At 50.3% G+C, this 25,863-nt stretch overlaps 13 protein-coding genes across 13 annotated transcripts; 5 read left to right on the top strand and 8 right to left on the bottom strand.

Annotated features, from left to right (window-relative positions):
* Nucleotides 1-16: 16 nt before the first annotated feature.
* Nucleotides 17-1,275, top strand: adk1 (adenylate kinase ADK1). The gene is made up of 4 exons (XM_073721602.1): nt 17-385; nt 438-490; nt 549-703; nt 752-1,275. The coding sequence occupies exons 1-4, from the start codon at nt 223-225 to the stop codon at nt 1,155-1,157; spliced, it is 777 nt and encodes a 258-aa protein (XP_073578768.1). The 5' UTR covers nt 17-222; the 3' UTR covers nt 1,158-1,275.
* Nucleotides 1,276-2,828, bottom strand: BDW74DRAFT_105383 (Gfo/Idh/MocA family protein). The gene is made up of 4 exons (XM_073721603.1): nt 2,711-2,828; nt 2,617-2,637; nt 2,033-2,563; nt 1,276-1,974 (listed from the first exon to the last, which is right to left on the bottom strand). The coding sequence occupies exons 1-4, from the start codon at nt 2,742-2,744 to the stop codon at nt 1,394-1,396; spliced, it is 1,167 nt and encodes a 388-aa protein (XP_073578767.1). The 5' UTR covers nt 2,745-2,828; the 3' UTR covers nt 1,276-1,393.
* A 50-nt stretch (nt 2,829-2,878) lies between these two features.
* Nucleotides 2,879-6,088, bottom strand: BDW74DRAFT_162587 (putative mRNA cleavage factor complex component Pcf11). The gene is made up of 6 exons (XM_073725985.1): nt 5,287-6,088; nt 4,767-5,201; nt 4,009-4,718; nt 3,765-3,960; nt 3,357-3,719; nt 2,879-3,299 (listed from the first exon to the last, which is right to left on the bottom strand). Exons 1-6 carry the CDS (start codon nt 5,452-5,454, stop codon nt 3,249-3,251), a joined length of 1,923 nt encoding a protein of 640 aa, XP_073578766.1. The 5' UTR covers nt 5,455-6,088; the 3' UTR covers nt 2,879-3,248.
* A 152-nt stretch (nt 6,089-6,240) lies between these two features.
* Nucleotides 6,241-7,064, top strand: BDW74DRAFT_162584 (uncharacterized protein). Its single transcript, XM_073725984.1, has 4 exons — nt 6,241-6,446; nt 6,493-6,520; nt 6,573-6,582; nt 6,649-7,064. The coding sequence occupies exons 1-4, from the start codon at nt 6,315-6,317 to the stop codon at nt 6,752-6,754; spliced, it is 276 nt and encodes a 91-aa protein (XP_073578765.1). The 5' UTR covers nt 6,241-6,314; the 3' UTR covers nt 6,755-7,064.
* Nucleotides 7,065-8,985: 1,921 nt separating this feature from the next.
* BDW74DRAFT_162581 (uncharacterized protein) lies at nt 8,986-9,394 on the top strand. The gene has a single exon (XM_073725983.1). The coding sequence runs from the start codon at nt 8,999-9,001 to the stop codon at nt 9,215-9,217; it is 219 nt and encodes a 72-aa protein (XP_073578764.1). The 5' UTR covers nt 8,986-8,998; the 3' UTR covers nt 9,218-9,394.
* Nucleotides 9,395-10,461: 1,067 nt separating this feature from the next.
* BDW74DRAFT_188746 (glutathione S-transferase family protein) lies at nt 10,462-11,136 on the top strand (the record flags this gene model as incomplete). Its single annotated transcript, XM_073731800.1, has 1 exon — nt 10,462-11,136. One exon carries the CDS (start codon nt 10,462-10,464, stop codon nt 11,134-11,136), a length of 675 nt encoding a protein of 224 aa, XP_073578763.1.
* A 121-nt stretch (nt 11,137-11,257) lies between these two features.
* BDW74DRAFT_171117 (uncharacterized protein) lies at nt 11,258-12,971 on the bottom strand (the record flags this gene model as incomplete). Its single annotated transcript, XM_073727263.1, has 2 exons — nt 11,258-11,454; nt 11,513-12,971. The coding sequence occupies 2 exons, from the start codon at nt 12,969-12,971 to the stop codon at nt 11,258-11,260; spliced, it is 1,656 nt and encodes a 551-aa protein (XP_073578762.1).
* A 319-nt stretch (nt 12,972-13,290) lies between these two features.
* BDW74DRAFT_188742 (uncharacterized protein) lies at nt 13,291-16,132 on the bottom strand (the record flags this gene model as incomplete). Its single annotated transcript, XM_073731799.1, has 7 exons — nt 15,964-16,132; nt 15,849-15,880; nt 15,461-15,799; nt 15,155-15,409; nt 14,070-15,108; nt 13,599-14,014; nt 13,291-13,538 (listed from the first exon to the last, which is right to left on the bottom strand). The coding sequence occupies exons 1-7, from the start codon at nt 16,080-16,082 to the stop codon at nt 13,291-13,293; spliced, it is 2,448 nt and encodes an 815-aa protein (XP_073578761.1). The 5' UTR covers nt 16,083-16,132.
* A 603-nt stretch (nt 16,133-16,735) lies between these two features.
* On the bottom strand, nt 16,736-17,932 carry BDW74DRAFT_162575 (SNARE domain- containing protein). The gene is made up of 4 exons (XM_073725982.1): nt 17,743-17,932; nt 17,482-17,679; nt 17,307-17,400; nt 16,736-17,255 (listed from the first exon to the last, which is right to left on the bottom strand). The coding sequence occupies exons 1-4, from the start codon at nt 17,751-17,753 to the stop codon at nt 17,052-17,054; spliced, it is 507 nt and encodes a 168-aa protein (XP_073578760.1). The 5' UTR covers nt 17,754-17,932; the 3' UTR covers nt 16,736-17,051.
* On the bottom strand, nt 17,933-19,318 carry BDW74DRAFT_162572 (histone H2A.Z-specific chaperone CHZ1). Its single transcript, XM_073725981.1, has 3 exons — nt 18,548-19,318; nt 18,476-18,485; nt 17,933-18,418 (listed from the first exon to the last, which is right to left on the bottom strand). Exons 1-3 carry the CDS (start codon nt 18,701-18,703, stop codon nt 18,237-18,239), a joined length of 348 nt encoding a protein of 115 aa, XP_073578759.1. The 5' UTR covers nt 18,704-19,318; the 3' UTR covers nt 17,933-18,236.
* Nucleotides 19,319-20,025: 707 nt separating this feature from the next.
* On the top strand, nt 20,026-22,996 carry hsp70 (molecular chaperone Hsp70). Its single transcript, XM_073725980.1, has 6 exons — nt 20,026-20,804; nt 20,866-20,961; nt 21,012-21,197; nt 21,257-21,302; nt 21,525-21,639; nt 21,696-22,996. Exons 1-6 carry the CDS (start codon nt 20,386-20,388, stop codon nt 22,754-22,756), a joined length of 1,923 nt encoding a protein of 640 aa, XP_073578758.1. The 5' UTR covers nt 20,026-20,385; the 3' UTR covers nt 22,757-22,996.
* BDW74DRAFT_162557 (uncharacterized protein) lies at nt 22,938-23,764 on the bottom strand. Its single transcript, XM_073725979.1, has 2 exons — nt 23,430-23,764; nt 22,938-23,327 (listed from the first exon to the last, which is right to left on the bottom strand). The coding sequence occupies exons 1-2, from the start codon at nt 23,450-23,452 to the stop codon at nt 23,132-23,134; spliced, it is 219 nt and encodes a 72-aa protein (XP_073578757.1). The 5' UTR covers nt 23,453-23,764; the 3' UTR covers nt 22,938-23,131.
* BDW74DRAFT_162556 (putative mitochondrial GTP/GDP transporter Ggc1) lies at nt 23,745-25,353 on the bottom strand. The gene is made up of 6 exons (XM_073725978.1): nt 25,067-25,353; nt 24,969-25,006; nt 24,866-24,907; nt 24,692-24,805; nt 24,327-24,638; nt 23,745-24,275 (listed from the first exon to the last, which is right to left on the bottom strand). Exons 1-6 carry the CDS (start codon nt 25,143-25,145, stop codon nt 23,940-23,942), a joined length of 921 nt encoding a protein of 306 aa, XP_073578756.1. The 5' UTR covers nt 25,146-25,353; the 3' UTR covers nt 23,745-23,939.
* Nucleotides 25,354-25,863: the final 510 nt, after the last annotated feature.

Here is a 25,863-nt window from a genome sequence, read left to right as displayed (position 1 = left end):
GGTGGCGGTGGTTGTCCGAACAAGCCTCGGAGCAGCGGGTGCATCCTCCGCTCTCGGTCTCGTTTTCTTCACCCCAGCATCCGCCGGCATCCCTCCCAGTTTCCGTCCTTCCGTCCATTTCCCCGTTCTTCTCTTCCACCCCAATTTCTCGTCCTGATCTCCCCCCGAGAAGCTCTTTCGCTAGAGTTATCGATTATACTCCCTCCACATTACTCCTTCGCAATGGCTCCCATCACAGATGACGTGGTCGCTGGACTCAAGTCCACGATTGGAAAGCTCGAAGCCCGCATTGAGGACTTGGAAACCCGCCTTGTCGGCGGTGAATCCAAGCCCAAGTCGGTCGCGGAGCACATGCGCATCATTCTTATGGGACCTCCCGGTGCCGGTATGTTGGGATTATACGGAGTCTTCCTGAATAACAGCTAATTCGGAGCTAGGCAAGGGTACCCAGGCTCCTAAGATCAAGGAGAAGTACTGCGTGTGCCACCTGGTAAGCAGTCGCTTCCGAGCCGAAAACGGAACCTTTGCGCTGATTATTCCTTTTCTAGGCCACCGGTGACATGCTGCGATCCCAGGTTGCGAAGAAGACGGACCTCGGAAGGGAGGCCAAGAAGATTATGGACCAGGGTGGCCTGGTCAGCGACGAGATTATGGTTAACATGATCAAGAGTGAACTGGAGAACAACACGGAGTGCAAGAACGGGTGCGTATCTTTTTGTCCTCTGGGCTATAAGTCCTGACGGTCTGTTAGTTTCATCCTAGACGGTTTCCCTCGCACTGTCGCCCAGGCCGAGCGCCTCGATGAGATGCTTGTTGCTCGCAACCAGAAGCTCCAGCACGCCGTCGAGCTCAAGATCGACGACGCCCTCCTGGTTGCCCGTATCACCGGCCGTCTCGTCCACCCTGCTTCCGGTCGTTCATACCACAAGATTTTCAACCCTCCCAAGGAGGCCATGAAGGATGACATCACCGGCGAGCCTCTCGTCCAGCGCTCCGATGACAACGCCGAGGCCCTCAAGAAGCGTCTGGTTACCTACCATGCCCAGACCGCCCCTGTTTGCGACTACTACAAAAACACCGGCATCTGGCGTGGCATCGACGCCAGCCAGGAGCCCGGCCAGGTGTGGAAGAGCCTTCTCGGTGTCTTCAAGAACTAAGCTATTTCTTTGTTTGTATGCGGTTTGCTAAAATGCTGTACGGTCTGTATTCTTGATATAGTGACATGAGCGGTTACTTAGGAGAATCGTAAATGGCTTTGTCCTGTCTTCCAAGACAGGTTTGGGAATAGAGCTGTCTCAGGTGTTGATCAATATATAGACAACCGAGGCTGCCATGTACATTAGTTTGAAGGTCGTTCTGAATGAGATCTAACTCGTCCATGGTCTGAATGACTTCATAGCTGAGTAGGGTAAACAGTCGACTCAATCTTTTCGGGATAAGTCAGACCATTCTGTCTCCTCGCCTCGTCCATAACATCCATGATCACAATACTCTCCCCCAGAGACATCGTCTCACTCTCCAGCTTTCCATCCCTTAGGCATCTCGCCACTTCATCTGCCTCCCAGTACATTCCCCTTCCATTGGATGGGAAGTCGAACTTCTTCTCCTTAATCTCACCCTTGCCCTCACCCTTCACAGGGATGATACGGTACACCTCCGGCCGGAAAGCAGGTCCATCGACCTGGATCTCACCTTTTGTTCCTTGGATACGGATGGCAGGACGAGCGGAGTTGGTCTCATCCGGATCCGTCGCGACACGAATGGACGTCGATGCCACAGCATGCGACTCGCCAGGATGTTTGGAGTTGGAGGGCGTGGTTGTAGGAAATGACAGAAGAATGGTGGTTGACTCGTCCGCACCCGTAAGGTGGTAGGGCGTGATATGCGCAGAGACGCGCGAGGGAGGCTTCCTAGATTCCTTGGGGAGAGTGTGATACAGAGTCTGGAAGACCCAGGTGAGGGAGTAGATACCAACTGCAATACGATTAGCATCCAATCTCAGGCCAAGCGCATGAAAGTGAACAGAACGTACGGTCGAGTAAAGCACCACCAGCCAAATCCTTATTCACCATTCGATGCTCCGTACTGAACTTCTCCTCAGGCGTACCACCAAAGCTGTTATCGGCGGTGACCCTGAGCACCTCCCCAATAGCGCCATTCTTAATCAGCTCCCGAATCTCAATGCTAAGTGGGAAGTATCTCGTCCAGACAGCTTCCATCAGGAATAAATTTTTCTTCCGTGCAGTCTCAACCAGGATCCTGGTCTGCTGCGCATTCACGGTGAACGCTTTCTCGCAGAGGACATGCTTTCCTGCTTCCAAGACGAGCATGACATTCTGGAAGTGGTGCGAATGCGGGGTTGCGACGTAGACAACGTCGACGTTGGGGTCAGCTACCAGAGCTTCATAGGAGCCGTATGCAGCGCATGGGGAGGGAATTCCCGTGTCTGCGATGAATTTCTCGGCGCGCGAAGCCGATGATGAGGACGAGACTGCTACGACAGTGTGGGAGATGTCGGAGGCTGAGCGGGCGGCGGGGTCGAGGAGGAGGTCACGGACGAACGCTGCACGTTGTAAGTATAGCTAGTTCAGTAGAGATGAGAGGGTCGGTCCTTACCATCTGCAATTCCACCAGTAGCTATAGTTTGAATGAAGCCATTGTCAGCTGTTGTTTGCTTGTTTACATCTAGTAGGGCGAGGAGGGGTCACACCTAAGATACCCCACCGGATGTTGTATGGCGCCATATTGAGAACAGTGCTTATCGAGCTAGATCAGCCAGAGGTGTAGTTTTAAGATTAAGAAGGGGACTAGAGTCTTGAAAGTTAAGCAAGTGAGATCAATAAGTATTTATAATAATTATGGGGACAGGCCAGACCTTATCCATTCCTACCACGGAGTTGCGCCGTGCGGGTCGCGATCCATTCTCCGACGTCATCTAATAAGGGACCATGCGGGGATAAGGATAAGACTGCAAAAGTACATCTGAAGAAAACTTCGCCGCTTAACGTTTCTGGTAGAGAGTGAAACTACCTCTATATACAAGCACCAGCCCACCATTGCTATATAACTGGCACTAACATCTCTGTAGATCATAGATCAGAGGTCTAGAAAGTAGAAACCGCCGCAATGCAAAACAAACCGCCAGGTAAATGCACGCTGCTAAGCCGGGAGAAAAAATGATGATATCTCACGAAGAATAAGATGAAGTTAAGTCCGCAAAGACTATTCTATCCAAGCGCTGGAACTGCTCACATAGGCTCGGTTTTGATCCGCACATTTTGGCCGGGTGAGTCCGTTCCCTGACAGCGGTTAGCATGCGACCCATGGACCTTGAAGCAGGTCTTAACTAAGCTCACCTCAGCTTTGCGCTTGCCCAGTACTGAGTCAGGCGTCCCAGTGCGCCCCGAGGGTGTCTCTCGGCCACGCGGAGGACCATCTTTCGTGACCTCTTCATAGCAGCTCGCGTGGTATACGCGGTTGCCCACTTTGACTGCGTCTTGCCAAATCCAATCTTGGACATCTTCTGACCACGTAGATTCAAACTTCTCCTGACAAATGGGACACGGAGTATTGCGTAATGTCGCATCGTTAGGTGCCCGGATCCATTGCTTAGGTGGCCCCTTCTTTGACTCGCTATCATTCCCAGGGACGGTCTCGTTTGTAGCATCCGCGTCTGTAATAATCTGGTCGTCCCCCAGCTCTTGAGATTTTATCCAATCCTGTTCTGATTAGCAAGGAACACAAAGACGTGCAACGTTACATACCCGTTCATCAACATACCAACTCCGGTTCTGAGCACGCCGAGCGGCATCAGCCATCCGTTGATTCGTCCGGAAGTGCCAGTCGAGATGTCGGGCCTTCTTTTCTTTCCCCTCTTCAGTGGCAAAGAAGCGGCGGCCACAGGTGCCGCATCTATTCGATCGTACTTCGTAAAGACTAGCAATCAACATGCTACGTGGTCTACGAGCTGATTAGAACCAGTACGTAAACCTACTAGATATAACTTACATCTTGATCGAAGCAGTGTTCATTTGAACATTTATTTGTACTTCCGCAGTGGGAACTGCTTGTGGTGTGGGCACGGGAGGTGTATACCGCACCTGACCAGGCACTATGAATGGAAACGCACCTGCGGTAGATGACGAAATTGACCCTCCTGGTGGTGCGGATGATGCAGGCAAGAGCCCCTTTGCTCTCAGAGCTGCAATGAGTGGATTCTCTGGTGCTGAAGTAGGCATCTGCGGAGTGTTACTGAGAGGTAGTTGTGGAATGGCGGGGACTTGAGGGGGTGGAGTGGGCTGCTGCCGTGCAGCCGTCGCTTTGATAAGTTCCGCCAGTGTCCCGGGATTTAAGAGCTGCTGAAGCGGCTGAGAAAATGACTGTGCGACAGGCGGAGTAGCTATAGTGGGAGCTGATGTGACTGGAATATGTGAAGGAGCGGGCTGGGCTGTCGGTACGGCGGGCTTAGGAGCAAGTGCCGAGACTTGATCACGGACGAGCTTCAACTGTTCTTGGGTCAGCTGCTGGCGTTGCATGATGCCCTGCAAATCGAGAAGCGCTTTCAATCGTTGTTGAACAGACGGGTCGAGCGGGTTGTTAGCAAATTCATTTCGAGCAGCAGCGATCAGGACTTCGACATCCCGATTTAAAGATGAGAGATCGACTTCTTGTGCTTGGAGCTGAGGCGTGGGAGTTGAACGAACAGGAAGGGACTCGGCCTGTTACCATTAGAAGCCATGCTTAGGAAGCCAACACAAGATACTTACCGTCGGATATCCGATGGATGCAGGCCGCTGGCCTTGCAGGGGGTTTGCATGCCGACCGGTCCCCACTTGGAGTGGTGTGGGAGTGTTCGGCCAGCCGGGAGGAGTTGCAACTCGGCCACGGTTGAAAACGTCCTGCTGGCCTCTAGCCTGTTGTTGTTGAAGGGCAGCGGTCCTCGCCTTAATCAAGGCGTTCTCGATGCTGCGAGTGATATCGGGAGGAAAGACCGGCCTTGTATCCAAAGATCCGGGAACGGGTTCTTTCCAAGTCTTCAGCATCTCATCCAGCTTCCTGCGAGTTTGCGAGTCGACTAGAGTGTAGGCGTTCATGAAGGTCTGATACATGTTTCGCCCGAGGAATAGAGTGTAGGGAGTGCCTACATTCTTCACAATCGAGTCGACTACATACAACGCAGGTAGCTTCTGAGCCGGTGGTGTCTACAAAGTAAGATTAGAACTTGTCCAGCCGGTCAAACTACAGCCGAGGGCAAATGCAGAGGGAGTCTAAAAGACTGTCACCTACTGTTCGGATATGATTCTCCAGGACGCGGGAGATGGCCATAGCATGTTCGGTGTTTTCTTTTGCGATGACGGTCAAGTTGCTGATCTGGAACCTGTCATTGGTGGTTAGGTCTTCCAAGGAGTTCTTGTAGTCCTCGGCGACTTCATCAGAGGCCAGCGCAGCTGACATGACGGATACAGGAATGAGTAGTCGAGATGGAGATGGAGGGTAAGGACAACGACGGCCAGCGCAATATCTCTTCAAAGACTCGTTCCAATCTTTTCTCTCACTTTGTTCTTTTTTCTCTCTGTGACACTCGTTTTTATTTCTTTTTCTCTTTTTTCTTTCTTCAGCTCTTTTCTTTGTCCTGCAAATGCAGTTTCTTTCTGATTCTCCCTTGACTAAGTGGAGATATGAATCTATTCTCACGCCCTTTGCCTTGCTGGAAACAGAGTTGGAGAAGTTCCGAACTTGTAAATGGTTGCTAGCTATCTTGGTCCAACCTGAGAAAAGCAACTAGACCATGGACGTGAACGCCAATCCTGCACAGGTATACTCGAATGAAGACCACGAGATCCACCACTGAAGTGTTAGATTACCGCAAGATATGTCCCCCTTTTCAATGACCACAGCTAGCGAAGTAGACCCAATGGTGTGAGGGAAACCGCAGGGAAGATATGCCGCTTGACGGAGACGGAGACGGAGACTACGACGCGCGAGTTCCTGATATTTGCGAGTCGGAACAGAAGAAGGACAAGAGCTGGAGGGAGAAGAGAAACAACACAATAAATAGGTCGAGACGAGGTGATAACGAAACAAGGAGGAACGACCACCACTGAGGTTGAATGGACCGCGGCCAAAGACTCGGAAAGAGAAAGACGGAGCGTGACCGCTGATGAGTCAGCCTTTCATGCCGTCTTGCCATTTGATCGCGACAGCGTCTCACTGTCTTTCCCACTTACAGATACCCTTATCCAAAGTTGTATCTACAGACTCACGGATCTTCTGAATCTCATTTAAGTGCTTACTGTCGCAAAGCGCTTATCAATATGAAACTCCTTTCCGCAGGTATCGTCGCCTGCCTGCTTCCGCTTGCTCTTGCCAAGTCCTTCCTTGTCACTTATCCAAAGGATACTCCAGACGCCGTTGTTGATAGCGCAAAAGCCTCTGTTAGGAAGGCTGTAGGTGCTAGGTCTCCGCTATAGATACAGATCTAACCAGATACAGGGTGGAGTTATCACTCATGAGTACTCCCGTAAGTATGTCCCTTACTTTTCGTGCTCGACACTAGCTGATGTTCTTTGTAGTAGTGATTAAGTATGCATTCAACTTCTTGACTGTTTGGCGTGATCGAATGGCCAAGCATGATATTGACAACTACAGGGGATTTGCCGCAACTGGACCGGAAGAAGCTGTCCAACAGATCTCGACGCAGTCGACTGCTTACAAGCCCACCATCGAAGAGGACCAGACCGTTTCGATCTCATAAGGCGATGAGGGCGACGTCTCGATCCTCCAAACATCATACTGTGGTTTTGTGAGAAAATGGGCGGTCCGAAGGTTTCGGCCGCATTGTTATGGATAATGAACAGGCGTTCAATGGCTTGTTGGGTTATGGGGTTTGTTGTCTGCATTGGCTTTGTGTACCATGAACTGTAATGGTCTTTGTTGTTACGGCGTTTCAAGCAGCGGAATAATGCTGGACGAGCCTTGGTAGATGCTCTCTCTTTGTAGTCTTCTATGAGAATGCAACATATAATGTCTCAAGAATCCCAATTTGGTAATATCTCATGATATTCGTTGTTGATTATTGAGTGGTAAACCGGACATACTACCTCATAGTTCGGAATCCCGACCCGTTGACCCTTAGAACTAAACTGCCGAGCCTAATCTACGGAGTAAATCGCGAAAGCCACTTACTTCACGCGTCAATTCAACCAATAATTCGAACGACTGATTGGTTCTCGCCCACGTTAAGGGGCGCAATCAGCTCAACAGTTACTCGACAGTTCTTGTTCGACGCCCGAACATTCCTTAACGACTGCTTTTTCCTCCCCCTCGCCGCCCCCGCGCCCGCTCAAGATGGAGTCGGAGCGCACCGTCAGCCATTCCGAGGCCCTGTTGGCATGGGTCAACAGCTTTGATCTCGTGGGTGAGGCAAAGCAGATAGCCGAATTATCAGATGGAAGGATAATCTGGGATATCCTACACGACATTGACCCCGAGCGCTTCCCCGACGTGACGGATCCCAAGAAATCCAACCTCGAGAACTTGATCACAATACACGGACGATTGCAATATAATATTTTGGATCTACGAAAGTCAGAGGGCTGGCCCCGGGGACTGGATCCAGAGCCAAATTTGATCGAGTTCGCCGAGAACAATTCGGCCAGGGACGCGGAGAAGCTGCTCAAGCTTGTTTTCTTTGCCGCTACGATCACCGCCAAGGGGAACACCGCGAGCTACGAGACATACGGCGATGCGATCCAGAAACTTGACAGCCCGATCCAAGAAAGTCTCCAGGATTTCCTTGAGAATGTGGAGGAGGGCCAGTACGAGCTTGACGATTTGGCGCGGGAATCGCGGGAGTCCCAGCTGGTTAAGACCATCGAAGAACTCAAGCAAGAGAACAGTGTACTCCGGGAGAAATACGTTGCACAAGAACAGCATGTGTTGGAGCTAGAATATGCGGAAGAGAACTACAAATCAGAAGTGGACTTCCTGAAAGAGCGCATCGACGTGTTGAAATCCGGCAAGAGCGAGTTTGGGTTCAGCAAACGAGACCTCGATCAGAAGACTGAGGAGATCGCGGCCCTTGAGGAGCAGCTATTTATAGCCTCTGAACAAAATAGCAAGCTCTCGAGCAGGATCGATGAACTCCTCCGTGAGGCTAAGGACTACCAAGCTGTGCGCGATAAGCTTGACATTGAGAAGAACAACTATGTTAATGCAAATCGCAATGCGAAGTTTGCGGCCGAGCAGAAGTCAAAGGAGATTGAGATGCTGCAGTCTAGGAACCAGAACCTCGAGGCTGATAAGAAGGAACTTAAGAAGCAGGTGATGGAATATGATGTACAAGCACAGAAACTTAATGACCAATTAAGAGAGTGCAACAATGCGCTTGCACGGTCCGAGAGAGAAAATCGCGAGCTCTCCATTACCAAGGGCAACGTTGACCTGGACAATGAAGAGCTCCGAAGACGAGTGGAAGGTGCTGAAAAAGAAATTCATGAACTGAAAGGAAGAATCGGCGAGCTGGAAGGAATCGACGACGAGTATTCCGGTACTCCTCGTAGCCGAACCCCTACCACGGGGATGTTGACCCCTAGCATCCAGGGGAACCTACAAAAGGATCTGGAAGCCGCTGGCTTTGAGGAATCCACGCTGTCCATTGGCGAAGAAGAACACGCGGACGAGGTTGAAGAAGGCCCTAAGGAAGAACCTGACAAGGGAATCGACGAGCAGCAGCTGGCGAAACAGCTAGCGATGCAGGAAGAGGACAAGGCTAAACTTCTCCAGGAGATGCTCAAACCGCTCGAGGAGGCGAAAGAACAATTAGCACAGTTTATTTCCGCGCAGACTGGAGGAGGCTCAGAGGCTATCCAACAGTCCCTTGAGGAGCTCACAAAGCAGATTTCTGAGTTGATCGAGAAGGACCATGAAAGATTAGCCCAACGTGCACAGGTTAGTGACCAATTGAGATCTCTTCTTTCGTTACAACGAACATGCCTGCATGCAAATGAGCTCTCGCCTGAGTTGGACGGGATCTGCAGTGATGAACAGAGTTCGAGCGGGATGGAGACTCCATCTTCCTCCGCATCTTCTTCTGTTTCTGAGCATGTCTTGTCAGGGTCAGACTCTGATTCCGAGAACTATAGCGGCAATGGCCGTGGCACACGAAATTCTGCATCCTCCCGATCCACTCGTACTTAAAAATACGTCATCGAAATAGTCACAGATGGTAATTCGCGTTGGAAATTGACACTGGTCTCATCAGCGCTGGATATAAGAATATCCAAGAAAGGCAAGAACATCGCTAACGTCGTCGTCGAATAGTACATCCATCAACAAAACGAACAAATCAAGGTACTGCGAGAACGCATTAGCGAGCTCGAGACAGCCACTGAAGAAGCCGACGCCACCGAGGGCGAAGAAGACACTGTCAGCAAAGAGCGCGAGGTAAGCTGGCTGTCCTTTCGTTATGATTTATTATCTCGTCGCAACATGACCTTTTATCAATACCTTGCCTGGAACCTATCAAAGATCAACGCCTACCCTAAACTAAATTTGCTAACGCGCACGACTACGCAGCGCGAACTACAAAAACAACTCGATGCTTTAACCCGGGAACTCGCCCTCATGAGTTCATCTTGGTACGAACTTCAGAGCAAGCTACATAGCACTAACAACGTCCCAACCTCGCGGTATCGCCATGGCTCTGCCGGCATGGTAGATGCCCAGAAGGGCTGGCTTGCTAGGCAAAGAAGTGCCGTCGCTGGCCGATGATGCCTCCACATATTTAGATACTTTGTCTCCTGTGTAATATACATACCGCTGTGTTTTGCGCATTGCGATACTGTCACTGATGATAGCGGTGGCAGTTGTTTGTTATCGGGTCACGGGCCGTCTATAAAGGATACACCATATTGTTAATTGATCATACACGGAGTATTAGCCAAATACTCACGGTAGCTATTCCCAAATAATTCTCTGCATCAATGCTTATTCAATGATTCTAAGTATATCTTACTATTAAAAGGTTCCTCTCGGTTGCCCCGAATTAGATTGTCTCGCAAGCCATCCTCCCGATATCAAAAATCTACAGTTGACAGTAGAAGTAAGGCTTGAATGAAGAGGGGCTGTTGTTTCCTGAAGAGAATACCTCTAATAGAAGAGTATTGATCACAAGCATTAATTCTGGGTAAGATGGCTTGGTATATTCCCAGCACTAAAATATATATGTATAATCATACTCTAGATTTATACGTCTCGCTGCGATGTTAGGTCATCCTTAGCTACCCCAAAAGGAAGCCCCAATCATGACATCATTGGGGCACAATCGTTGGAGACTTGGGGTATACGGTATCCGCCCATGGCCGAAGGACAAGGTAACACTATAAGACCCGGATAGACCTGTATGCAATTGCCTTTGAAGCCTACAGACACCACCTGCATCCGTCCATACAATCCTACAATATGGCAAACCTCAAGCCACTAACATTGCACGCCCACGCCACCGGCCCAAACCCCTTCAAGGTGGCCATCCTCCTCGAAGCCCTCAACCTGCCATACACAGTCGAACGGTGGACCTTCGGCGACGACTCCCGCGGCGTCAAGGGCGCCAACTTTCTCGCCATAAACCCCAATGGCCGAGTCCCCGCGCTGGAAGACCCAAACACGAATATCACCAGCTGGGAGAGCATGGCATGCCTGAACTACCTGCTACGTGTTTACGACACATCGCGCAGATTCAGCGCCAATCCCGATGCAGGGCAGCAGGGGCTTGTCGAGATAGACCAGTGGACTAGCTTTCTTGTTAGCACGCTGGGGCCTATGCTGGGGCAGTGCAACTGGTTCCGGCACTATAATGCCGTGCAGAACGACGACGCGTACATGAGATACCAGGCGCAGGCGTATCGGTGCTTTGGGGTGCTGGAGGGGCAGTTGAAGAGCCATGACGGGAAATGGATTATCAAGGGCGAAGGGCCCAGTGTTGTTGATTTCCATTTTGAGCCATGGATGAGGCAGTACGAGTTTGCGGGGCTTTCGCTGGACGAATACCCGAGTGTCAAGGCGTGGCTGGAGAGAGTGCAGGCGCTGCCAGAGCTGACAAGGGCTTATGAGAAGGTGAAGGCTGACGAAGAGATATAGATAAATGATTGCACAGAGTATATAAAGTTGATGTGTCTCAAAAATGTATTAGATGTCATGGGCAGAAATATCAAAGCTTGATCAACATGAATAAGCTCCAGTGCCAGCAAGCATACTCAGCTTAGTGTATCTTTGCACCATGATTCTCCACAAGTCTCCAATATTTCTGAGCAGTGCATTGCCTGAAATGTTTCCCAACGTAGACCACTGCTATGCACGTGGCCCACAAAAGCTCTCCTATCAATGCAATCGCGACAAAGGCATAGCGAGCACCCAGATTGTCGATCATGGGCACAGCAGCGTATCCGAAAGCGAAGCCTACCTGAGTTAGTGTCAAGTCTATTGTATGCTGCCCGGCAGGAAAAAGGAAACATACCCATCATGTTTCGAATAAGAACTACCGACACGAGGCCCTCGCCCGCCATCTCTCTGTAGCTGTCCAATATATAAGTATACGCCAGGGAGGAGCCCAAGGGAAACGTCATGGCTATCAGGCCTAGGCCAATAACGACTCCAGACCAGTGGATCCCGTACGATGCCCCGACACCGTACAACAGGCAGCCGGCGGGGTGAACGATCAGCGCAACCAGGCAAATCCAGAGTCGTTGTTCCGGCTCCATAACGCCTCCGTTACGGCGCGCCAGATGGATGGCGGTGAAATCGGACATCCAGCCAGAGACGCAGCAGCCAAGTGTGACGCCGACAAAGCAAGCGAGGTAGGTCAGTCCTATGGTGTTGGTGCTGAAGTTGTATGGCGCATCGCCAAGGATTAGGGCTAAGGAACCAATCACGACGTTATACCAAGCCAGAGTCCCACCGACTAGGAGACCGCTGAAAAACATTGCAGGGAATGTAAAAAGCAGCTGAACTGGTAGGAAGAAGACTTTAAACGGGTTCGGCTGCTGAGGGTGTTGGTAGCCCCAGAGCTTCAATTTTTGGAGAGAGGTCCTGGTACTTTCGGCTTGATCATTATGTACGGAAACTTCGCGAGATGGTGGAGCAGTAGTACGGGTTTCCGACTCTCCGATCTTCTCCAAATCGCCCGCAGCTGCACCCTTGCATGGCTTGAGAGTATTGACCATGGTCGCAGCATCAAGAGTCTCGCCTGTGATGACTGAGCCGTTGTCGCGATAGAACATGGTTTCCTCAAAGAAGAGAAAGGTTAAGAGGGTGACTGCTGCACCCACAATAGTCAGGATATACTGAATCCACTGCCACCCAAGAGCTTGGGCGACATAACCAGAAGCCACAGGCGAGAGAAAGGCGCCGCAAAAGAGAGACCAAGCGTAGAGGCCCATGTAAAAACCTCTGTCGTGGGTGAAGTAGGTATCGCCAATGACAATTTCAATCAACGTCTCTTGCGGCGAAGCAGATATCCCCAGTAATATACGGTTGGCAAAGTACTCCCCCCTCGACTGGACAAATGCTGTCCAGATCGTCATGGCTGTGACGAAAACCATGCAGGCGACAAGGACAATACGGCGGCCGTATTTAAGCGCAAGACTCTGAGTGATCATGGTCCCCCATCCCATGAAAAGATAGAGAATGCCATTGCCTGTACTCAAGTCTGCAACCGAGATACCAGTGTGTTCTTCGATCAATATATAGGCAGGCGATAACCCAGAAATCATGGCGCCGATGAAGAAGCACCACACCATAGCGCAAACTGTGTTGGTCATCTTTCGGGGCCCGCTCCACCGTAGAGGATCATCTGGATGGTTGGTAGGCTGCGGAACGAGGACGATATTGCCCGTCCCTTGACCGTGCTTGACGTTAAGGATTCCTTGCGCATCGATCAACTGCACCGTTCCCGGAATGCGTGTTGGAGGCTCCATGATCAGTTCGGTTGCGGCAACAGGTCGACCAGTGCCTGAATAGAGTGCTTCCAAGTTCAAGAGGAGAAGTGTCTCCGACCATGGTCGCTTGACATGAACCCCTTCTTATACCTTTCAATTATCTCAGACAACAAATCGGTAGCTCGTGCATACTACCCCGAATCTACGCCAGAGATAAGTTGATGAACCTCCCTTATCTCGGTATCGTTGGGGTACATATGCTCCACCTTGTCTTGATTCCCCACAGATAAGGGTAGAAGTACTGTAGCAAAATCGACTGGAGATTGATCCTGTCGGTAAATGGTATAGGGTAAGCTATTTATGCTGGCACTTGCCTCTTTTGAACGAGGATTTCGCGATATTTCTCCAGACCATGTCCAAGAATGTTGATGAACGGCCATTGAGTGTTACTCTTAAAAAAATGAGCCCAGATCTCTAGGACTGCCAAAGACAGGAATCCCGGATCTTGGAAATCGACAGACGCCGCTAGGTCTACGTCGAAATCGATCACCGTATAAGCCTCTTCGACAATGCATCGTACCCAGTGCAATATCCGGTCTTCGCTGTCTGCCAAGATGTTAGCTCACATATTGTATTGGACCATGGCCATGGCGTTGAGAAGCTTACCACTCAGCGGACTGGCGAGCATGGTGCCCGCCAGCTTTGCAAGCCATTTGCTCAAAAGCACGGCGCATTCCAAACTGGCCAGCGAGTGTCTCACACTCCAGAAGAAGGCCTGGCTCCGGGCCACACGCTCGACCCCCAACCTAACAGGAATTCCAATCATATGAGCCGCATACAACAGCGCCACTATGACACCATCGCTACGCTCAATGTCAGGACTACACGAAATGGCGCGGGCAATACACAGTGGGTCGCGCGTCTCTAGCTGTCTATACGGCCCAAGATGCAGATAAATGCGGACGTAGGCGGATGCGAGCAGGGCGCTGGATGTGAAAGGTATGGGACCATTCTCGTTATTGGGATCAAGAGTGGACTCGGGGGCTTGTTGCCAGCCAGAAGTCCAGGAGCGAAGCCCGCGCCTGAATGTTATCAGCGGCAGAACAAATAAGGCACTTAGGAGTGTCGGAATATTACTCAAGCTTCTCCACTTCTTCTCGTGGAAGGGCTGCTGTGTTGCTCATGACCGGCAGACTCAGATCTCGCACAATGTGGATTCGTTGAAGCAGCCCATGAAGAAGAAGATAATTCCCAAATGGTGCCGGGATGGGATCCAAAGGGGCGGACTCATTTCTATTCTTTAGCAGCAAGGAGAGGGCTTGTCTGAAGTATAATTGTGGCTTTTCGACCTCCCTGCTGGCAGCATACCATTGCTTCGCATTGGGAGCTTTCCACTCTTTAGTTGAACAAGGCAGTCGAAGGTTAACCTCATTACTGCGGAGGGTGGGATAGACATTGTATGCGATACTATGAGTGTGAAGGAAAGAAAAGGCCGTCAGCCTTGTTCGTCGGCTTGACTCCTGTTTGATCCAAGCTCGCCAGCACCGTTCAAGGGAGGTGCCATCATCTTTCTCGTCCAATAGCGTGGGGGGTATAGAGAAGCTACCATCTTCAAGCCCAACATCCCTGATAATATGTGTCAGAAGTCCCTGTAAAGACAATGACTCCTGCACCATTGAGGCCTTGGGCTCCCAAGCAGCGAATCCCATCAGTGTGACCAAGGCTCTTACAGTTCCATCCGACGGCATATGCTGGATATTGCTGGCGTTATCATTGTTCGGTGCCATTAAGTTGATTATCGATAATCTGGACCTGGTCGAAGACCCATAGATATTTGCGTCTCTCCCGAGTCTCTCCATTAGTACTGCTTTTCCTGCGAAAAACAACTGTTCTGATATTTTCCTTTCAAAGCAGTATTGTGCGCCAATAGCAGCTATGCCGAGGACCAACTCAGCCGAGTGATCCTGGAGGCACCATGTGGGCACATGAATGAAAGGCATATGGGTATGAAAGCCCTCGAAGAAAGAGGTGATATAGCGGGTGATAGCGTGTCTTGAGGGGAGACGGAAATCAGGATTAAGTAGATGAGAGAGATTCTCCAAGGTAGATTTGAGCTGGGACCGTTGATCCTCCGTTACTTTGAAGAGTCGAGTCTCAGGATCGACGGCACGAGGATCTGATGATTTTAGCAAACGCTACACATTATTCGATGGATCACTTACGGTTTGTATCCGGGACATGGTTCGAAACCTTGTTCAGGCTCGGAGCGGATGGTAACCATGAGCTGAACGGTGTCTGAGCTCTTGTTGAGGTACCTTGTTGAGGAGACGCTGCTTCATCTCTCCCTCTCTCTGGCCTAGTTTCAATAAGATCGCCATGCCTGCCAGAGTCATTAAAAAGAGGACTCCATTCGGAATCCAGACCGACACTATCGAGGAAGCTAGTAAAGCCCCTAAACTGCATGTCAAAATCAATACCTAACGTGGTCAGCAATTGGTAGATAAGTCGACGGGATGCTAGAAAGTTACCACTATCAAGCACAGGCGAGGATAAGGAGTCAGCACCGTACTGTCCCGCATCCACGATCTCATGCTGCTGGCTTTCATTCTCCGCCATCGCCGTGCTAGGGAGTTGCGCCCATGGTTCGGTCCTCATATAGGGCTGAGGAACCATGCTGCTCCTGGATAAGGGCTCATCCGCAGCACGGCCATGATCTGTCGGTGGTAGCCCTACAGACCCGATCTCAGTGGCTGGGCCCGCCACTGAGCTGGCCTCGTCATGCTGGACTAGCCTCCGATGCCGCGCCAACAAATCCTGCCTTGAAAATGAAGACCCGCAATGGCACACGAAGGGTTTCTCCTTAGTATCTAGTGGCCTGCATTAGTCACTTGAGTTTACTTCTAATCAGGAACTCACGAGTCCTCAAATGCCTCCGTAAATGCTCGGTCCTGGCGTCCGCAATGTCAGAATCCTCTGTATCAACTGTGTCCCCTGTGTTTCTTGCGTCCTCTGTATTGTCCGGATTGCTGACCTCTTGAATGCTCGGCCGCAGTGGGTACAAACGCGGCGCTTCCCTTCTCCATCATGACCTTCGCTGCGCCGCTTGTTTGGTGGGATCTGGCTTGCCCCAAATACAATATCTTCGGACATGGTTACAACCCCAACTGGTCGTTAGAGATGAGACGCAGTGCAAGGATGAGAAGGCGGGGGTTAAGTTGGAGAGTTGGAGACTCGGGGTGGTTGGTTGGTGGAGTCGCTGGGGGGTACCTTCCAATTGGAGTACCCTCCCACCCCGTATCAGTACTCCGGCTTATCTATCAAGATAAATTGATAACGAAGCGCCTCTGAATAAGATATCTGGATGGATAAAGGAAGAACTAGGCTACACTAGGGACAGTATCCTATGTGGATACATAAGACTAGCAGTCAGACTCTGGTAGCGAGCTTCAGATCCCTGCTTCAGGTGCTGCTGTCGCTGGGTACTGCGTATGGGTTGCTTTTGGGCATGTTAGGTGTTCTGATTATTTGTTTTCTTCATCGCCTGAAGCAGGGATCTGAAGCTCGCTACCAGAGTCTGACTGCTAGTCTTATGTATCCACATAGGATACTGTCCCTAGTGTAGCCTAGTTCTTCCTTTATCCATCCAGGTATCTTATTCAGGGTTCCGTGAGAGACCGAGAACGGCCACGGTCCGTAGAAAGGTACCAAAACAAAAACCACCTTGATTACATGCAGGCCAGAGGGTGAAGTGTGCTGGGCAACTTGCAAAGCAATCAAGCTTCTATGAGTTAGCAAAGTACATGGTAGTCATTGCGCTATCAAGAGCAAGCTTTCTTTTTATCTAGCAGTATTATGTACAGTACATGTCATCGAGTACAGTAGTATGGTTTCATGAGCAAAGATCTGCCATAAACAGTTCAAAAGATGGCGAATAACTCCAAATATGCGTGGCCTCATGATGGGATGATTAGATAGGGAGAATATGACGTGAGCGTGTTACACTTTGACCAGATGCCGTGGCCAAAGCAAAGGTGTTCGTACATAAATAACATACCGACTCGCTTAGCGAGAAGCTGACTCGGCGATAGTTGCAGTCGTAGAGCAGTGAGAGTGGAGGCGCTAAGTAATCCAGACATAAAAGAAGAGCACGAAGACCAGGGCGAAGAAGCCAACCCAGACCTTCCAACCGACACCAGTGCGCTCTGCCATGCGCAGCATGCGGTTCATGTTTCCCCGTATACGGGTTCGCGTATTCTCGAAGGAGTCGTTCAGATCTGAGATATGGGTTGTATCGCGAATTTCATCACCAATTGCGATAGTGAGCTGGGCCGAATGTCAGGACAAGCATAACCGGATATCAGAGCCTAAACGCACATTTTTTAGCATCTTAACCTTGGCCGTGATGCCCTCGACTTCGTCTTCATTCTGAGATTCGAGGTGCGAGAGGACAGCGTCCGAGTAATGGCCCCTGAGTGATTCAACCATCAGCTTTGTTTTGATTCAAAATGGGTTGTGCGCAATTGCTCGATGTTGATAATGGGAAACGTACTTAGAATTCGGTGTCGCGCTTTTATATCCAGCGTTTACATTTCCATTCATTGACCTGTCGACGCTTGAATACCCTCCATATCCGTATCCACCAACATTACCCGGGGACCTGCTCGCGGGTCTGGAATCGCCATTGTAGGAGTCAAAGAGGGAGGAGGACGCGCGAGGGTCGCGTCTATGAAGGTCGGAGCGCGGAAACCTGATAGCTTGTTAGACTAACTGTAGGAATATAGAAGAGAGACGTGTAACAGAGTAACTGTACCTTGAAGCCATAGTGGAGGTATGCGATGCGGAGAAGGAAGATTAGATGCTAAGGAGCGGTGTTTATGGTGGTGACAATCGTTCCGGCTTAGCAAGTATACATGATTGTAGGGGAAATCCAAATCTCGAATTCAATAAGGCGTAATCAGCCTTTGAATAGCTATTGTAAGCTTGGTGGTCTGTTTGCAGAGAGTAAACTGCTGGTTCAAGAACACGGTGGCTGCCATTCGGGTCTTTGCGCGGTGCCCGACCACCAGCACGTGAGAGGCGGCAGCAATGTACAAACAGACAGACAAGACAAGACTAGACTACAAAGCGCAAAAGGTATCAATCATTCATGAGTATGCAATTATTCATCATCATCCAAGCTCGCGGGTGAGCACAATATTAGGCCTGAAATATGAAGTAAACAACAAAGACCCCAATAACCTGCGCCTTTTGTATCCGATTATCGCCCCGTCCCAAATCATTCATTGGTGTCGTTAGATTATCCGATCACTGCTTGTCGGTTGGCTGGAAGTCCTCGTCGTCATCCTCTTCCTCGTCCATCTCATCGTCGCCGATCTTGTTCGCGGCTTCCTGGTAGTCTATGGTCTTGCCACGAGTGCGGCGTCCACCGCTAATGATGTTGTCGGCGGAGATGCGCTCGAGATTGCTATCATCCTCATCATCCTCATCTATAGTTGTTATCAATCAGTCGGAGCCTCATGGAGTCTTGTGTTTTGAATATTTACCTTCAACCATCTAGATGAGACCAAAGTTAGCACCTGTACGGAGTTCTCAGGGAAGCGGTTGGGAACACATACAGGCTCAGCGTCACTCTCCTCGCTCTCCTCCTCCTCATCCATGCTGATGTCCATGTCCTCGACAGCCTTGCCCTTGCCCTTGTCGAGAGCAGCGGCATCAGGGGCGTGAGCAGCAGGGTCATTGCCCGGGAAAGTAGCTTGGTTGTTGTCACCCATTGTTGCGGTGTGGTTGTTTGGTGGTTGGGAGGGTGTATTGAGAGGATAGTAAAAAGAATTGGAGGTAGTAGAGAGTAAAACAGTGGGAACTCAAAAGGTCAGAAGTGAGTTAAGTACTAAGTAGTAGGAAGCTAGGGACGAGATCTCAGCTCAGTGTTATTGTTGCAAGGAGGATCGATCCTCGAGGCAATTGTTGCTGTTGATTGGCTGCGAGGGGCGACCGATCATTGCCCACGTGATCTTTCGAGCCCTGTAATCATAACAAAAGCATCCTACGGAGTAGAAAAGATCTCAGCTTAAGACTAAAACGGACAGAAACCAAGCAATGCCTCTCGTCAGAGACTGCAATGAACTAGAAGTCAAGCATCGTATCTTTGTATCTACGGGGAGTGTCTGATAAGCTCGGGCCGAAGAGTTGGAACTTGATGCGCGTCTGTACGCACTCGTTGTACAAGAGGAGCCACAGGCGTATCTGCTCCGCAGATACGTTCCCAATTGACCAAGGGACCATGGCCATAACCAGTGCAAGGTAGACAAAGATGCTCGCGAGCGTCGAAATGTATGTTCTAACTTCTGCCGCAGAAGAGAGAGCGAACCTGGACATGATTATGCAAGTCATACAGTGCCCCAGCAACCAATAATAATGAGAGTTAGATGACAATCCATACCATAGAAAGAGATAAGCACAATCTACGGAGTACAGGCTACCAAATTCGTTAGGCAGATACTAGGGTATAGTCTACCACTTCCGAACTCAGGACATGATCAAAGACATTTATAATACTGGATAATATGGACCATGGTCAAGCCTAGAGTGACCATGTAGAGACAGGCAGGCTTGATTACAGGCAGGCAGGTAGCAAACGCCGTCTTCTGATAGGACATGGTCTAAAGTGGACAGGCAGCAACCTACTACTCCGGAGTAGTAGTATGTAGTAGTCTACTACTACTCCGTACATACAGGGCTACAGGCGGCGTGCAAAGTATGTAATTTGGGCTGGCAGTACTCCGTAGTGGGCCAAGCCGGAGAGTTACTGGGGCGACAAAGAAAATAGTCAGACCAGGCCGAAGGCGAAAACAGGCCACGGGCCATGGCCAAAAGTTCCAAGAACAAAGAGAAAAAATCGTGGGAATGCCTCCTTACGTCATCCTGGGCCGTGCCCGAGCCCCGCCACAATGGATTTGGGCCCAGCCTAAGCCTGAGGTTCTTTTTCCAGAGCCCGTCAGAGCGTCATCGATGTGCCCCTCGATCATGAAGTCTGCGGACGCTGGAGGCGTGGCCTGGAGCATTCGTGAAGGTACCAGCCTCATTCGAGTAGTACCCATAGACCCTGGCCGTTTCAAGGCACAATGAAGCAGATCCTGCCAGTAGAGCCCAGAACCTGATTGAATAGGGCGCTGGAACCGCACTCCGGAGTAGAAGGGCGTCGAACCTAATGGATGCCCATCGAAACGTCGCTTGCTAGAATCTTCGCTGGAGTAGAGAACACACCGCCCACCAGTATATCAATCTTGCTGCTCGCACAATTTTCTCCCCCAGTTTCAAAAATCATATCCTCTTTAATTCACACACGAATTTTATCATTTCAGAGACATTCCTTAACCCGTCTCTTCTCTCCCCCGCCTCTCCTGTACACCAATTTACGAATTTCTGACGACCCCGCCTCACACACACATACACCATGGCCCCCGCTGTTGGTATCGATCTTGGAACCACCTACTCCTGTGTGGGTGTTTTCCGTGATGACCGCATTGATATCATTGCCAACGACCAGGGAAACCGCACGACTCCCTCTTTCGTTGCTTTCACTGACACCGAGCGTCTCATCGGTGATGCCGCCAAGAACCAAGTCGCCATGAACCCTCACAACACCGTCTTCGATGCTAAACGTTTGATCGGTCGTCGTTTCGGCGATGCTGAGGTCCAGGCAGACATGAAGCACTGGCCTTTCAAGGTCGCTGACAAGTCTGGAAAGCCCATCATCGAGGTTGAGTTCAAGGGCGAGACCAAGCAGTTCACCCCCGAAGAGATCTCCGCCATGATTCTCACAAAGATGCGTGAGACTGCTGAGGCCTTCCTCGGTGGCACCGTGAACAATGCGTGAGTCTTTTCTGATCTAGATACATACCTGAAGTTCTTCAGAGGCTAACGTTGACTATAGTGTTGTCACCGTCCCCGCTTACTTCAACGACTCTCAGCGCCAGGCCACCAAGGATGCCGGTCTGATTGCCGGTCTGAACGTCCTTCGTATCATTAAGTAAGTGCCACCGTGTTGCATTCCATAATGATAATGCTAATGCCGATTAGCGAGCCTACTGCTGCCGCTATTGCCTACGGTCTCGACAAGAAGGTTGAGGGTGAGCGCAACGTTCTCATCTTCGATCTTGGTGGTGGTACCTTCGATGTCTCCCTCCTCACGATTGAAGAGGGTATTTTCGAGGTCAAGGCCACCGCCGGAGACACTCACCTTGGTGGAGAGGACTTTGACAACCGGTAAGCATTTACATCGCGAAACCAGCCACTGTTCGACTTCTAACTGTCTTTTTTTTTAGCCTTGTGAACCACTTTGTTCAAGAATTCAAAAGAAAACACAAGAAGGTGCGTACTCACGATGATTTTCCCCTATCCTGGTCGTTTTCTGCATGGCGAAGTGAGGTGTTTCGACCCCGGCCGATGCGGATTAGCCCTAATTGCGGGTTGACCGTGGCCGAGCACCTTCCGATCAAACACACTTCGATGCGGCTCTAGCATACAACTCCACCATAGCCCCTCTTTTACAACTCTCATTTTGCTACTCCATGCTAACTTGAAATCTTGTAGGACCTCTCCACGAACGCTCGTGCCCTTCGAAGACTTCGCACCGCCTGTGAGCGAGCCAAGCGAACCCTTTCTTCTGCTGCCCAAACTTCTATCGAGATCGATTCTCTCTTCGAAGGTATGTGTTGACTTTTAACAAATCTGCTCGGTATTGATGCTAACTTGGGAGGAAAGGTGTTGACTTCTACACGTCCATCACCCGCGCTCGATTCGAAGAGCTCTGCCAGGATCTCTTCCGTGGCACTATGGAGCCTGTTGAGCGTGTCCTCCGTGACGCCAAGATCGATAAGTCCTCCGTCCACGAGATTGTCCTCGTCGGTGGTTCCACCCGTATCCCCAAGATCCAGAAGCTCGTCTCCGACTACTTCAACAAGGAGGCCAACAAGTCCATCAACCCCGATGAGGCTGTTGCCTACGGTGCTGCCGTCCAGGCTGCTATCCTGTCTGGTGACACTTCCTCCAAGTCCACCAACGAGATCCTCCTGCTCGACGTTGCCCCTCTGTCCGTCGGTATCGAGACCGCTGGTGGTGTCATGACCGCCCTCGTCAAGCGCAACACCACCATCCCCACCAAGAAGTCCGAGACCTTCTCCACCTACTCCGACAACCAGCCCGGTGTCCTGATCCAGGTCTACGAGGGTGAGCGTGCCCGCACCAAGGACAACAACCTCCTCGGCAAGTTCGAGCTCACTGGCATCCCCCCTGCCCCTCGTGGTGTTCCCCAGATCGAGGTCACTTTCGACCTTGACGCCAACGGAATCATGAACGTCTCCGCTGTCGAGAAGGGTACCGGAAAGACCAACAAGATCACCATCACCAACGACAAGGGCCGTCTCTCCAAGGAGGACATCGAGCGCATGCTTGCCGATGCCGAGAAGTACAAGGCCGAGGATGAGGCAGAGGCTTCCCGTATCCAGGCCAAGAACGGCCTCGAGTCCTACGCCTACTCTCTCAAGAACACCATCTCCGAGGGTCAGCTCCAGATCTCCGAGGACGACAAGAAGAAGGTCAGCGACAAGGTCGACGAGGTCATCAGCTGGCTCGACAACAACCAGACCGCCGAGAAGGACGAGTACGAGTCCCAGCAGAAGGAGCTTGAGGGTGTTGCCAACCCCATCATCTCCGCTGCCTACGCTGCTGCTGGCGGTGCTCCCGGTGGTGCTCCTGGTGCTGCCCCTGGTGGCGCTGGCTTCCGCAACGACGGTGTTGTTGAGGAGAACGAGGAGCTCGACTAAATGCTTACTCAAAGCACTTAGTTCCGCTTTCTTCTTTCTTGGCGTCCTAATACCTTTTTTCTCTTTCTCACGTTTCTCTGTTGTCTAATCATATGCGCTTTTTTCCTACCTTTTACGAGATCATGGGGTTTGCTTTGCAATTGTGCATGACTGCATAGATTTTAGTTTCGTTACTTGACGACTGCTACGCAGATGGGAGCGAAAAGTTTCGTTACCAATGAATGAAATAATATTTCAATACTTTCTTCCTTTGTAAATACCGTAACTCCATTAGAAATTCGACCATGGTCGATTTTACTGTGCACAGTAGCTACACATACACTCGAATCACCAAAGGCAACAAGGCAGCATCCAAATCCAACTAAGACATTACAATTACTTCGCAGCAGCATTCGCACTTGCAGCACCATCAAACTCCCCAGCCCACCACCTCTTTAGCCTCTCACTGCCGGTTTCAAACACAGTCCCGAATCCTACTTCCGCCTCGGGATGCTTCTCCTTCTCCTCACGCTTGATCCGGACCAGAGCCGCCGTTGACCCAATTGCGGCAGCAAAGAGCGGGTCGATAGCCCTGTTTTTCTAGTTAGAGCTGTAAAAGGGTGTCGCTTGGTTGCGAGTGGGGATAATAGAAGTACATTGTAGAGTCAAACGATGGGGAAGGAGAATGACTTACTTCGATATTAAGTAGACGGGCATTGTATATGTTTTGGTGTACAAGAGACCAGAATTGAGGGAATGAAACGAACCAGGACCTAATACGCCGGGTCTGCTATAAACTATATGGACTCAAGGCAGATGATAGAAAGTTCAGATCAATGTAAAGGTTGATCTTGTTCGTAGTAGACTAGGAACTTTTCGGGAGAGCACTTGGACAGTGAAAGTTGGATTTTGAGGTCGACGTTCATATCACGTGACTTTGTATAGGAGCCTTTGTCGAATATCAACAACTCAAGGACTAGACTTGAGAAGACTATGTCTGGGCAAAAAATTCACTATTAAGAGGAGTTGATTTGTATCCTAACAGACCCGCCAACATGAAAAATATCGTCTATCAATACAAGAAAAAAAAGGGTCTATCATGTCATAGCACCGCACAGCCCAAAGAATCAAACAAGAAACGTGCTATTAAACTCCATATATCATATATCGCTTCCTTAACTCTTGAACGTCGGAAATGGGTCGCTTATACAACCTGGCCAAAGGCAGGGATCAACGTCTGAGCCAGCCAGAAGCTGAAAACGAGCTTAGGTCCGGTCATCAGCAGCTTGGGCGTCAGACCCTTGAAGAAAGAGGTGGGACCTTCGTGCTTCATCATGTTGGAGACAATGCGGAAGCCGGACTCGGGGTTCTCGAAGTTGCGGTTTTGGATACGGGTCTTGATCACGTCGAGAGGAGCGGAGACGATAAGAGAGGCGCTGGCACCGCACACGGAAGCGACGAAGTTCTGAGCCCAGGTAGCGGTGTTGTAGTCCTGCAGGGAGTAGATGTATTCCTTGGCAAAAGCAGATCCACCGAAGAGCTGTCATCATTAGCTTGAATTTTCCTGTCGAGGAGAAAAGAAAAGACGTACCGCGAATGATCCGGGGGCGTTACGAGCCGCAGTCCAGCCTGCGCCACGGTAAAGTCCCATACCCTCATCGGAGATAATTTTGAAGAGGCCACGGCCACGGAAAGCCTCAGGGTTTGTTTGACGCTTGATCTTCAGCACGTCCAGGGGAAGTAGGACGATTTCACCAATGCCGATCAAACTACCAGCTGTGGCGTGCATGATGGCCTTGCCGGTACCCTTTCCAAAAGCCTTGTCAAAATCACCGCCGTAGTTCTTCGCCAGGTAGTCGCGAGCAAACGGCTGGCCACCGTACTTGTAGATACGCTGAAGAACCTGCGCCGTTCGTGAGCCAAGAAGATTCGGAACCACCGTGCGGATTTACCAACCTTGTAACCAGCGGCATAACCAAGACCGGGGAAGAGAGAGGTGAACTTGCGGCCCACGGGGGCATTGGCGTATTCCTTGAAAACGACCTTGTTGAATTCAATGGAAGATGTGATCTAAAAAACAATCGCGTCAGTCGATTGGATACCATCATTGATGTAGCATTGCGAGCTTACCCGAGTTTGGTTGCTCATCAGGCGCTTCGTCGTGGTATCAATCTTAATCTAGTCAGTATATCGAAAAACGTTATGTGTGCTGGACTAGGGAGAGTAATCGTACGGGATGGAAAACGAGGAGTTCGGCGATACCAGCGGATCCTGATATTTGTCAGTTGCCTTCATAATATAGATTATTCAATCGAGACAAAAAGAACGTACCTGAGCCAAGAAGACGAGCAGTACCTGATTCCTTCTTGACATCCTTGGATGCGGAACCGTGAGCAGCTGCAGGTGACATTTTGTTTTCGCTGTTTTATGAAAGTCGTATGACCAACTTTTCTTTTAGCAGAAAGAGGAGAGGAAAGGATTAATATTAGGAGTAAAACGACACCCAAGAAGAGAATGGTCCGAAGATAAGGACAGTGAAAACAAAAATTGGTGGTCAACGAAGGAAAAAAGCGCAAGCACAGAAGAGAGAAGAGGAGCGAGATCGCAGCCCCCGGCGGCACTTTTTCTGCGCCGAATCGGAAAGCTTTGGAGGGCTGTCACGCTAATCCCATTCGGTCAACCGGGGGCCTCGGAAGCCGCAGCCTCGAGAGGATCGGCTATACAGTATACTGTAGCCTACGGAGTAGACGAGTGATATTGATACTCAGTTGAGGCTTTGAATGTGCCCTGGAATCTCTTATTTTAACCACGTATGAAATGAAGGGTTTCAAAAGCGAATCCATTCTAGTATGACCTTTGGACCTTGCTGATCAAGGTAGGATTACAGCACGATCCCAGATAGAGCGCAAGTCGAAAATGATTGCATCAAACGTTATGCCATTTGGTCATCGCAACACTAAAAGAAAATTCCCCAAAAAAGACCATAAAGAAATCAAAACTCCTGAAGTAACGCCTGCCTACACAGAGCCACCGCGATCCTAGCTGCCTCATCCAAAAGCCGATCGAGCTTGTAATCGGAACCGAAGCATGATATTGCAAAACGAGGCGTCTTGACGGTGTGGACGATG

Source organism: Aspergillus multicolor (genome assembly GCF_047715735.1).
Source record: "Aspergillus multicolor strain CBS 133.54 unplaced genomic scaffold BDW74scaffold_42, whole genome shotgun sequence".
Taxonomy (NCBI): domain Eukaryota; kingdom Fungi; phylum Ascomycota; class Eurotiomycetes; order Eurotiales; family Aspergillaceae; genus Aspergillus; species Aspergillus multicolor.
This window is presented reverse-complemented; position numbering and strand designations above follow the sequence as displayed.

Bases quoted from the DNA above. Each gene is read 5' to 3' on its own strand.
- adk1 (XM_073721602.1), top strand. From the start codon at position 223: ATGGCTCCCATCACAGATGACGTGGTCGCTGGACTCAAGTCCACGATT. The intron at 491-548 runs GTAAGCAGTCGC...TTCCTTTTCTAG, and splicing joins AGTACTGCGTGTGCCACCTG to GCCACCGGTGACATGCTGCG. The intron at 704-751 runs GTGCGTATCTTT...ACGGTCTGTTAG, and splicing joins AACACGGAGTGCAAGAACGG to TTTCATCCTAGACGGTTTCC.
- BDW74DRAFT_105383 (XM_073721603.1), bottom strand. From the start codon at position 2,744: ATGGCGCCATACAACATCCGGTGGGGTATCTTAG. The intron at 2,638-2,710 runs GTGTGACCCCTC...TTCAAACTATAG, and splicing joins CATCCGGTGGGGTATCTTAG to CTACTGGTGGAATTGCAGAT. The intron at 2,564-2,616 runs GTAAGGACCGAC...TACAACGTGCAG, and splicing joins TACTGGTGGAATTGCAGATG to CGTTCGTCCGTGACCTCCTC.
- BDW74DRAFT_162587 (XM_073725985.1), bottom strand. From the start codon at position 5,454: ATGTCAGCTGCGCTGGCCTCTGATGAAGTCGCCGAGGACTACAAGAAC. The intron at 5,202-5,286 runs GTAGGTGACAGT...CTTACTTTGTAG, and splicing joins TGGAGAATCATATCCGAACA to ACACCACCGGCTCAGAAGCT. The intron at 3,720-3,764 runs GTATGTAACGTT...TAATCAGAACAG, and splicing joins GTTGGTATGTTGATGAACGG to GATTGGATAAAATCTCAAGA.
- BDW74DRAFT_162584 (XM_073725984.1), top strand. From the start codon at position 6,315: ATGAAACTCCTTTCCGCAGGTATCGTCGCCTGCCTGCTTCCGCTTGCT. The intron at 6,447-6,492 runs GTAGGTGCTAGG...AACCAGATACAG, and splicing joins AAGCCTCTGTTAGGAAGGCT to GGTGGAGTTATCACTCATGA.
- BDW74DRAFT_162581 (XM_073725983.1), top strand. From the start codon at position 8,999: ATGCAAATGAGCTCTCGCCTGAGTTGGACGGGATCTGCAGTGATGAAC.
- BDW74DRAFT_162575 (XM_073725982.1), bottom strand. The intron at 17,401-17,481 runs GTACGTTTCCCA...TGAATCACTCAG, and splicing joins AGCGCGACACCGAATTCTAA to GGGCCATTACTCGGACGCTG. The intron at 17,256-17,306 runs GTGCGTTTAGGC...CATTCGGCCCAG, and splicing joins AGGTTAAGATGCTAAAAAAT to CTCACTATCGCAATTGGTGA.
- BDW74DRAFT_162572 (XM_073725981.1), bottom strand. From the start codon at position 18,703: ATGGGTGACAACAACCAAGCTACTTTCCCGGGCAATGACCCTGCTGCT.
- hsp70 (XM_073725980.1), top strand. From the start codon at position 20,386: ATGGCCCCCGCTGTTGGTATCGATCTTGGAACCACCTACTCCTGTGTG. The intron at 20,962-21,011 runs GTAAGTGCCACC...AATGCCGATTAG, and splicing joins AACGTCCTTCGTATCATTAA to CGAGCCTACTGCTGCCGCTA. The intron at 21,303-21,524 runs GTGCGTACTCAC...GAAATCTTGTAG, and splicing joins TCAAAAGAAAACACAAGAAG to GACCTCTCCACGAACGCTCG.
- BDW74DRAFT_162557 (XM_073725979.1), bottom strand. From the start codon at position 23,452: ATGCCCGTCTACTTAATATCGAA. The intron at 23,328-23,429 runs GTAAGTCATTCT...CTAGAAAAACAG, and splicing joins CCCGTCTACTTAATATCGAA to GGCTATCGACCCGCTCTTTG.
- BDW74DRAFT_162556 (XM_073725978.1), bottom strand. From the start codon at position 25,145: ATGTCACCTGCAGCTGCTCACGGTTCCGCATCCAAGGATGTCAAGAAG. The intron at 24,639-24,691 runs GTTGGTAAATCC...CGAACGGCGCAG, and splicing joins GTTATGCCGCTGGTTACAAG to GTTCTTCAGCGTATCTACAA. The intron at 24,276-24,326 runs GTACGTCTTTTC...TAATGATGACAG, and splicing joins ACGCCCCCGGATCATTCGCG to CTCTTCGGTGGATCTGCTTT.